The sequence below is a fragment of the Rhinichthys klamathensis genome, unplaced genomic scaffold (assembly GCF_029890125.1).
Source record: "Rhinichthys klamathensis goyatoka isolate OS25496 unplaced genomic scaffold, OSU_Roscu_1.1 h1tg000293l_1, whole genome shotgun sequence".
NCBI classification, from domain to species: Eukaryota; Metazoa; Chordata; class Actinopteri; order Cypriniformes; family Leuciscidae; genus Rhinichthys; species Rhinichthys klamathensis.
This window is the reverse complement of record NW_026606812.1, coordinates 341,294-352,500: the sequence shown is the minus strand read 5'-3', so window position 1 is coordinate 352,500 and position 11,207 is coordinate 341,294. Positions and strand designations below refer to the sequence as shown.

The 11,207-nt window shown below is 38.3% G+C and overlaps 1 protein-coding gene across 4 annotated transcripts in view; it reads left to right on the top strand.

Moving 5' to 3' along the window:
• Nucleotides 1-11,207, top strand: part of csmd3a (CUB and Sushi multiple domains 3a) — a 423,029-nt gene that overhangs the window by 154,749 nt on the left and 257,073 nt on the right. For all 4 annotated transcript variants that reach the window (XM_056269911.1, XM_056269909.1, XM_056269910.1 and 1 more), the window contains 3 exons: nt 7,427-7,615; nt 10,009-10,178; nt 10,295-10,451. In XM_056269911.1, the coding sequence (XP_056125886.1) occupies nt 7,427-7,615; nt 10,009-10,178; nt 10,295-10,451 (516 nt within the window). The remainder of the gene's footprint in view (nt 1-7,426; nt 7,616-10,008; nt 10,179-10,294; nt 10,452-11,207) is intronic.

Here is an 11,207-nt window from a genome sequence, read left to right as displayed (position 1 = left end):
AAATCTAAAACAAATGTCATGAAAAATATAAAACTTTGGTAACACTTTACTTGAAGGGGTGTGCATAAGACTGACATGACACCTTCATAATCATGACATGACACATGAAGGAGGGTTTATGCATGTTTATGACAACTGTCATTAAGTGTCACTCGCTCAATTATGACATTTTTAATGCAAACATGACATTGTTTGAGATGTCTTTGTTATGACACCTTGACATAAACCAATACATCATAACCTGTCAGTGTCTTTGTCATGACAACTTGACATTACTAAGACAACACAACCTGTCATAAATATGTCATAAACATGACATAGCAGATTAATTATCAAACTTAAGAAAGCACTGAGCTTTATGGTTTAACATTACATTAAACTGTCATGTGGTTGGTTTTGACATTGGCTGTCATGAGGCCATTATAACTGTGTCATGAATATTGTTCTTGACCTCAACTACAGTGGTACACATTGAATTTGTCATCAAAATGTTATAATGGCCTCATGACAGCCAATGTCAAAACCAACCACATGACAGTTTAATGTAATGTTAAACCATAAAGCTCAGTGCTTTCTTAAGTTTGATAATTAATCTGCTATGTCATGTTTATGACAGGTTGTGTTGTCTTAGTTATGTCAAGTTGTCATGACAAAGACACTGACAGGTTATGATGTATTGGTTTATGTCAAGGTGTCATAACAAAGACATCTCAAACAATGTCATATTTGCATTAAAAATGTTATAATTGAGCGAGTGACACTTAATGACAGTTGTCATAAACATGCATAAACCCTCCTTCATGTGTCCTGTCATGATTATGAAGGTGTCGTGTCAGTCATATGCACACCCCTTCAAGTAAAGTGTTACCCATTTCGGTACTATTTCTGTGTTTGCCATTATGAATATTTATAATATGTTTATGTGTAATTCTACATATGGGGGGTATAAATGGGTTGTGGCACAGTGATGACCTCAGAAACTTAAAAATGGGACATTATGACAAAAGGTTTCCGACCCCTGCAGTAGTTTATGTAAGAATGGTTTGTTTTCGTGACCATCCATTAGTAGCAGATCTAATAATGAGTCTTAAATCTGGGGATATTGATATCGAAGGTTATTCTAGGACAAGAGCAGTTATCGTTATCAGCGCCTAAGCCTGTTTCTATGAAGAGTCATAGCAGCAATTAGATATAGATGGCGCTTGGTACAGTGATAAAGGCAATCAATTGGCAACAGCTTGAGCTTCGTCTCAAAGTCTGAGACGTATCAGTGTTTCCGGCAGTCCTTTCGTCAGACTTCAGCGGAGACCTTTTCACTGCGAGCTGATATTAGACGTGGCTTTGGGCAGCGTTTGTCATCAGTCACAGATTCCCACCGGCCACTGCCGTCTAATGGCATTAGCTGATCCACCAAAAGTGGAGAAGAAACCGATTTGACAACTAAATATGAGTTTATTTAGTAGGGGGGGGGGGGGGGGGGGGCGAGTCTAACCAGCATTTTAAAGCAGTTCCAGTTTGCAGGAATAACAGGCTTTAACCCTTGTGTGTTTGCCACAAAATTTTTTTTTTTTTCCTGTGTTAAACGCACAATATGTAAGATTTTTGGATTAGGAAAAACCTAGTACAATTTTAGGTAACACTTTATTTTACAGTGTCCTTGTTACATGTACTTACCATAGTAAATCATGCATAATTACATGCAACTAACCCACAACCAAATCCTAATCGTACCCTAACCCTATAGTAAGTACATGTAATTAATTAATATTACTCATTACTTATCAGAAAAGTCATTTTAAAGCAGTTTCCAGGAATAACAGGCTTTAACCAACATTTTAGTTTTTTTTCCTGTGTTAAAGGCACAATATCTAAGATTTTTGGATTAGGTCGGATATCCAAAAACCTTTTAGTGCAATTTTAGGTAATACTTTATTTTACAGTCTCCTTGTTACATTACCGTAGTAAATTATGCGTAATTACATGCAACTAACTCACAACCAAATCCTAATCGTACCCTAACCCTATAGTAAGTACATGTAATTAATTAATATTACTCATTACTTAACAGAAAAGTCCTTTTAAAGCAGTTTCCAGGAATTACAGGCTTTAACCAACATTTTAGTTTTTTTTTCCTGTGTTAAAGGCACAATATATAAGATTTTTGGATTAGGTCGGATATCCAAAAACCTCTAGTACAATTTTAGGAAACACTTTATTTTACAGTGTCCTTGCTACATATATTACATGTACTTCACATTATGCATAATTACATGTAACTAACCCTAAACAACTCTTATTCTACCCTAACCCTATAGTAAGTACATGTAATTTATTAATATTACTCATTACTTCAATATATAATTACACTGTAACAATGACACCTTAAAATAAAGTGTAACCCAATTGTAGATATTTTGTTTACTTGTGTGTTCTTACATTATCCCAAATGTTTCCAGCAATGTTTAAATCAGCTATTTGGTAACACTTTACAATAAGGTTCGTTAGTTAAGATAAACTAAGAATGAACAACATTTATTAATCTTGGTTAATATTAATCTCTCGGCACCGCCCTGCTTCACACCACAGTAACTAAACTAACAAAACAAATAAAAGTAAAAATAAATCACTGGTTATAAGAGGACAATATGATATTTGCAGTCGGACAGATTTGTCATGTTCAGATTCAGTTTGTTCGAGGACGAGGCGTTCTGATGGAAAGCCGAGCTGTGAAGAGCCCATAGGGTTTGGCTCATGTTTACTGAGCCATCATAAACATTAATGAAGGACCAGAGTTATGAATACCCATACAATTATCCACAGGACAAGTTCCCGTATTAGCCTAATATAAATTCCCTGATGAAAACTGAGGTTGACCTTTACTGAATACTGAATTTTTGATGGGATTGACAGAAGCAGACATGCATAATGCAAAAAACACCAGGCGTGAAAGTGCACACAAAAGCTTTCCGCCATTAGCATTTTAGCATTGAAAGTGCAGAGACATGAATTGATATCTGTACGTAATATAAAATCTGTTTTTCTATACAATTTCAGAGTGGCAAGGTGCGAGCGCTCATATGCTGAACACATCCGTGTTTGTAAATAGATTTGATATGGAGATATGAGAGCAAACAAAGCAATTGACGTTGTTTTGCTATCGAGCATCAAACTCATCTGAACTCTAGAGAAGCGCAGCTGCGGTTCAAGGCGAACCGTCATTTACACATGGAAATGATTTACACTGGCTCTAATTGATTGTTTGAGTGTTTGCAGATAACCCAGGGTAAATGTTCGGTCTCCGTTTACTCTATGAATCATGATGTGATATTAAACGAGACATTGGTTGAATATTAAGGCCATGCTGAAGTCCCTCCGGCGTGAGTTATTCTCTATATGTCAGTGTTTCTGAACTCCCTGAAACGCCTCCATTGTAGTCTCGAGTTTCTCCCGGGAACGAACACGCCACAATATTCCTCATTATAATAATTAATGCGCAGAATAAAGGGGCGGGGCCTGGTTGTGTTCGTTAGTAGTGTGTTAAACTGGCGGTTATGGAAAGGGGCGGGGCATTTCCCAAACACACTCGAAGCGCTCGACCAATCACAACACACTGATCCAGCCGACCAATCAGAGCACAGTGTGCTTTTCAGAAGGAGGGGCTTCATAGAGACAGGAAGTAAACAGAGCGTTACTGACAGACTGGGAAGAGAGGAGCCGCAACAGTGGAGAATATGAGGAGAATAATCAACATTCAAGCAGGAAAACCTGTTCTAGTAGAGCCTGAAACTACATCAAAACTTTCACAAAAGGCTTTTTGAGCATGGAAAATAAAAATGAGAATGAAATGGCCAACTTAAATTGTTAAAAATCTTGAATACTTTGGAGCACAAACTCTCTTTTTAAAGGAGAAACTTGGAAGATTATTGTAGTGGAAAAAGTTATAAAAGTGAAATTAAGGATAGAAACACAAAGCACACAAATACTGGATAAAGCAGTTTATTTTATATAACGTTTTTATCAATACTTTTTGAGATTGAATAGCAATTTGGATTTTTCTTTTCTGGGCATTTCTTTTTGCAGTGCATCATGGGATAGTCATGTTGTCTTCTCTATAAAGGATGCTTTTGATGAAAGAACATTAGATAGCACTATACTTAAAGCCTTTATATATAATGCATTATAAAAGTACTTTAATGCATTTATCATCCACCTTATAATGATCTCATGAATAATCATAACCACAGTTATAAAATTATCTATTCATTGAACACCTTTAGAAAGTACAATGCATTAAAACGCACGACAAACAACCAGTTTCAGATGTAAGGAATCTGCAAATATTATAATGCATTTTAACTTTGGTTACAATTAAGATATAACATGCATTATGAATATGCTTACAACTAAAGTGTATCATTATATATAGGCGGCTCGTAACTTATATATGGCCTCTTTTCACTGAATTGATTTTAGTTTTTAAATCATTAAATGGTTTAGCACCAAAATATCTTTCCGATTTAGTACAGATGGGTACTCCATCAAGAGCACAGTTATGTTAGGCAGGGCCAATCACGTCCAGCCTTTAAAGCAACACTAAAGAACATTTTATACCTTAAAATAATGTTTCCAAAATCGTATCAGTGGTTCATCAAGTCGTGACAGGGTGAAAGGCACTTCTGGATTCGCTTTGCATCCCTATATATGCTATAACCACGCTAAGATTGCCAGATCGGGTCGCGTTTTTATGTAGTTCGAATGAGACAAAAGAAAACTACAAATTTGACTTGCTTTACGTCAAGCGTTACATTAGTCCTTATTTAGTTTTTAATAATGTCGCAATACATCATACTTTCATGAAATCATGCAACATACTCTACCTTGTCTGTGGACAGCGTTCATTCCCGAGCCGGTGCTGGATAAACTGCGAGCGTGCGTGCGACGGTAGGCTAAATTATTTACGGACAATTCCGCTTCCAACCTGTAGGGGGACCGCAGAGGAAACGTTCTTTAGTGTTGCTGTAAAACCAGTGTTAAAACTCTGACATTTATTTCAGTTTGAGAGCTGTTATGTTTGATGGTACGTTTACACAACAACGATATGAAAACACAAAGACGAGGGCGCCGCCATCTTTAGGATAGTGTCTTTGAATTTCAGTTTTTGCGGTTGCTCTGTATATCTCTATGGCGTCGCTGTCCAGGAGTAATTAGCTATTAAAGGTGCTCTATGTAACTTTTCTACTAAAATGAATCCTTTTTTTATTGCCTGTGTGTGAAGGGGTTGTAATCACACATTAAAATGATCCACTTGTCGAGTTTTGCTATTACCTCTGAAGGCCAGTATTCCTATTTCTATGTGAAGTCTCCGGGTCGGATTTACCACGAAATCCAACGGATGTGACGTGCATGCGCGCTCCCGAGCCTCTCTCCTTATATACAGTCTATTGTAGACGGTCAGGGAGTTACGTCCGGTTAAAGGCGCACGTTTTTCGGCTTAAATCTCAGTCAATCTTTGATCAATATTCCCAAAACTCTAATCGTTCGTAGTGCTGGACGGGGCCTTTCGAACGAGCCCACCCCCGAGGTCCAACTCGCCCGGCTGCCCGAGTTATAGCCGTTCGAAATCGGGGGTCCCAGCGAACGGCGATCCGGTAGGGGGCGTCCCCGAGGCCCGCCACTCTAGCGTTGGGGCAAGGGTTCCCCTGGGACCTCCTCCCCCGAATTTGAGCTCTCTGGGTCTTTGCGTTCCAGAGATACGAGCGATTTTCTTCTGAGATCGTGACGTCACCGGCGTCCGCAATTTTGCAGCGCGCCCGATGGTTTTCTGCTAATATCTCCGCGAAAACACCACCAAAAACTATGGAACTTATATGGTTTATTTCAGCTCGACTAGATGGTCCCAACGAGCTCGGTGCTCGCCGAATCCGTCAAGTATTTGCCGAGATATTTGCGTAATAGACGGTATTGTCTATGAGTTCGAGCACGAGCGCTCTTGTAAAATTTGGTTGCAATCTGAAACATCACCACTAGAGGCCGCTAAAAGTTACGTAGAGCACCTTTAAAGTGGATTTAATTAATGTAAAGTTAACAAAAGTTATCATGAGGATTGTAATGTTTAAAGCAGATGTCTTAACAAATGTCAGTCGACCGGGAAGATTTTAAAACGAGCCGTTCATTCATAAATACGCAAGATCGCTGTGAAAATACAGACCGGAAGACAAAAGACAACGAGCGCAGCGCTGAAAGGGGCGGAGCTACAGAAGCTCTATAGACTTTATTTTATTTTATTTTTTTATTCAACAATTCCACAGTTTACAGGAACGTTCATCTCCATTATAAAAATAATACATTGTGCAGTTGTCAACATTGCGGGTGTTTTAACATAAACAAAACATAACAAAAGACTCACATCATCACAGTTTGCCAGGGGAAGTACGGATTTACAAAAAGATATCAAATTGTTTACATACATTCACAGTTTTTGTTGCCTTTTGATTAAGAGAATACTTAATCGTTTTGACATATTGCTTGACCTCATTGCTAAAAGCAATAAAATATGTTTTGGAATGCGCAAACTTACATTTATGAATGTTAAATTTTGCCAAGAGAATAGTGAGATTTATAATTAAAGTTTCATTAGGCCTAGTCTTAGTTCTGTTGAGGTCATAAAGGCCAAAAAGAACATCCTTCCAAAACAACTTGAAATCTTTCTCAATTTTTTTCTGCAATAAAATGACAAATATCAGACCAGAAACTTTGGACAAAAGGGCAGTGCCAAAACAAATGGGTAACTGTTTCAATACTCATAGAGCAGAAAGTGCACATTACATCAATGTCTTTTTTTTTTCTTTTTTTTTTTAACAATATGATAATTACACGGGTAAAACTTATGAATTATTTTAAATGATATTTCTCTAATTTTGTTGGTCAGCAAATGAAGCTCTATAGCCTGAACACGTAATACGCATGTACATGACGTCATCGCCTTCAGAGATCGGTGCTTTTGTTGTTTAGACGGACACCGCTTTCAAAAGTTTGCGTTTCCATTGTCGTGTAAACGAACGGCCAAAACGCGTAAAAAGCTGTACGTTTTTAAGTTGAAAACGGTGTCGTGTAAACAGCCCCTATCTTGTTGTGTTTTAATTTTCTTGCTTTTTGTTATGTTATTGTTTTATTTTAATCATTGCTCGTACAGCACTTTGGCAAACCTTCGTGTGTTTTTAAGTGCTATATAAATAAACATTGAGTTGAGTATTACTAATTCCTTTGTTTTAATAGCACCGTTTACATGAATTATGTCACATCCTACATCCTGTATTACAATATTTAGCACTTTTTTTTAGCTCACCGTGAAGGTCAGCCTGTATAACGTAATGAGGCCAGCTGAGGAAGTTTTCTGCTTAACTTTTTGCCTGTTGTTGTTGTTCAGAATATGACCTGGAGCCATGCGAGGACCCTGGCGCGCCGGTGTTTGGCAGGCACAGCGGCGGCAGCTTCGGCGTCGGCGCCAGCGTGGCGTTCTCGTGTGAGCTAGGCTATCGTCTGCAGGGCGCTGGACAGATCGCGTGTCTGGGTGGCGGGCGGCGTGTGTGGAGTGCACCTCTGCCAAGGTGTGTGGGTACGTGCCGCTCTCATTCGCTTCCACGTCCAGAGGTTCACACGTCTTCATGGTTGCTTTCCAGTTCAGTGGCGTTCTGAGTGAGGTCACTTTGTAAAGAAAGACTACGCGTCTGCGCTCATACGTATATATTCAAATGCACATACCTATAGACTAAACACGTGATATGCATGTGCACGCCGTTACCGTTTTCACAGATTCACGGAGATGATCACGTTTTTCACAAAATTTCAAAACTTGCATCTTGGAAGCTGTTTCAGAGTTTGTGTTCTCGAGCTCAAACACTGCTGTGTGCAAATGAGCGTCCAGAACACATTAAAAGTTCCTGTTTTCTGTTAGAGCGGTGTCGTGTTAGCGGCCCCATAGGTAATAACTAATGATCTTTGCAATGGAAGTGAATCAATCAAAACTAACTTTATCTGGACAATAACTTTATTCTAGAGCAGCTGTAAAGCCTAAACAATCTCTGTTACTGTAATCTCCTGTTATCACTGTAAAGCTGCTTTAAAACAATCTATATTGTATGAATTAAGGTGACTTGACTTGACTTGAATACTGCACTACTTATTACACACTGACAAAAATATGGTGTAGGATTTACTTCCATTTTTACTAGTAAATTTCACAAATAATTACAAAGAAACAGCAAAGTTAAATTTTGAAATGGAAAGACTTATCTAGATCTAGAGACTAGTTCACTTCAGATATTCTACTAACTATAAGTAACTTTGCACCTACATGTCAACTAACTCTCATTAGAGTATTAGTAGACTGTACGTTAGAGTTCGGGTTAGTAGAATATGTTGTGTAAAGTGTTGCCTATATTTATTTACAACTTTGAAAAATACATTTTTTACAGGGTACTTATAGACTATAAACTTGCTTGTTGTTGCTAACATAGTGCACTTGAAAAATGTAGTGTGGAAGATATTTTCACTCAAATGGCTAGTAAATGTCACAATTAATTCTACGGCAAGCAACACATTGAAAGACTGAAATAGTATTTTCTTGTAAAATGTACTTTTTATTATTATTTACAACTTTGTAATATATATATATATATTTTTACAGTGTACCCATTATATACTATATACTAGTTACTAAAGTTGTACACTGACATTTTTTATTAATTCTAAAGAAAAGGCAAGTACCACATTGAATTAAACAGGACATTTTAAAGTAGAAAACCATTTTCTTGTAAAACGTTGTCAAACTTGACAACTTTTACAGTATACTTGAAGTATGCAGTATACATTAAGCATTTCAAATTATATTGTCCTAATTGTTATCACATGCAAGTTTAATTCAGTGATTGGCATCAAGTTACGGAAACTTTTTTTTTGCATTTTTTTAATCCAATTTTGATGGTCAATTTCTGACCTTTTGGGAGTCTAATAAAAAAGAAACGAGTCAGGGAACTTCGAATGATTTTCTTTTTCATTTGATTGCACTGTAAATGGACGAGCGCGTTGCATCGTGCGATACAATCCTGACTCGAATGCAACCAATGAGTGACAAAATATGTTGTTCATGATATATTGCATGTTTTGATGGTATATGTTCTCTTTCTACACTGAACAAAATTATAAACACAACACTTTTGTGTTTGCCCCCATTTTTCACGAGTTGAACTCAAAGATTCTAGACTTTTTATGTACACAAAAGGCCTATTTCTCTCAAATATTGTTCACAAATCTGTCTAAATCTGTGTTAGTGAGCACTTCTCCTTTGCCGAGATCATCCATCCACGTCACAGGTGTGGCATATCAAGATGCTGATTAGACGGCATGAATATTGCACAGGTGTGCCTTAGGCTGCCCACAATAAAAGGCCACTCTAAAATGTGCAGTTTTCCTGATTTGGGGGATCCGGAGGGGCCTCTTGATTGTGGCCTGTGGGATGTTGGTCCACTCCTCTTCAATGACTGTGTGAAGTTGCTAGATATTGGCAGGAGCTGGAACACGCTGTCGTATACGCCGATCCAGAGCATCAGGTCCCCCCGGACCCCCCAATACAGTAAAACTGCACATTTTAGAGTGACCTTTTTATTGTGGCCAGCCTAAGGCACACCTGTGCAATAATCATGCCGTCTAATCAGCATCTTGATATGCCACACCTGTGACGTGGATGGATGATCTCGGCAAAAGAGAAGTGCTCACTAACACAGATTTAGACAGATTTGTGAACAATATTTGAGAGAAATAGGCCTTTTGTGTACATAGAAAAAGTCTTAGATCTTTGAGTTCAGCTCATGAAAAACAGGGGCAAACACAAAGTGTTGCGATTATAATTTTGTTCAGTGTATATACCTCGCTTTCTGTTTACTTCCCCAAATTTACACTTTTCACATGTTGCTGTTCCACTGTGTCACTACGGTTCCCCATTGTCCACAGCTGAATGCGGCTCGACCGTTTCCAAGAACTCCGGTGTCCTGTTGTCCCCAAACTATCCCCACAATTACGAGAACAACCACGAGTGCATCTACAACATTCAAGTACAGGGGGGGAAAGGAATCAACATATCAGCGAACAGCTTTCATCTGGCTCAAGGTGATGTTCTCAAGGTAAATACTGAAGCAGAGCCTGTACAAGCTTGCAACACACACTCTTTTAAAACTAAATTGTAGTCAAAAAGTGCTATTTTGGGTATTGCTATGACTTCTCTGGTCTCCTTTCCCAGATATATGACGGTCCGGACAGCAGCGCAGAGGTTCTGGGAGGTTTCTCGGGTTCCTCTATGTTGGGTCAGTCATTGACCAGCACGTCGAATCACCTGTGGCTCGAGTTTTACTCTGATCAAGACGACACGGCCGAGGGATTTAAGCTGGTTTACACCAGTAAGCTTACTCTTACTCTTACTCTTACTCTTACTCTCTTACTCATAATCTTACTCTTACTCTTACTCTTACTCTTACTCTCTTACTCATAATCTTACTCTCACTCTTACTCTTACTCTTACTCTTACTCTTACTCTCTTACTCATAATCTTACTCTTACTCTTACTCTTACTCTTACTCTTACTCTCTTACTCATAATCTTACTCTTACTCTCTTACTCATAATCTTACTCTTACTCTCTTACTCATAATCTTACTCTTACTCTTACTCTTAAGGTCCTGGCACACTGAGTCCCAAATGTATGTATGCCTTTTTTCGTATTCGTCATTCGGTGGCTCTGGATTGTCAAAACAACTCTTCAAATGCTTACTACGGATGTGGAAAACGCAGAAAATTTGTTTTTGTTTTCTTTATGACGGACGAAAGTTTCGGAGGCAGGGTATAAACGTGATTGACAAAACATGAGGTCGTATTTATTTTTTAACGTACAAAAATTTCAGACACGGATTTCGGACTCAGGACTCTCACTCTTACCGACTTTCAACCTGTTTGTATTGTTACAATGTCAGTAGTGTATGTAAATGAACAATGTTTACTCTTTATCCGTGTCACCTGGACTGAGAAATTCCCCTTTATTTGAAAGCTCAAGGACTTTTGTGAAAACTACAGATTTTACTTCTGCATTTCTGTATGGCCGCCCACAGACAGTCGGATCGGAAGAGGGTTATTAACCGAACAGTTATTGTATGAGTAGGT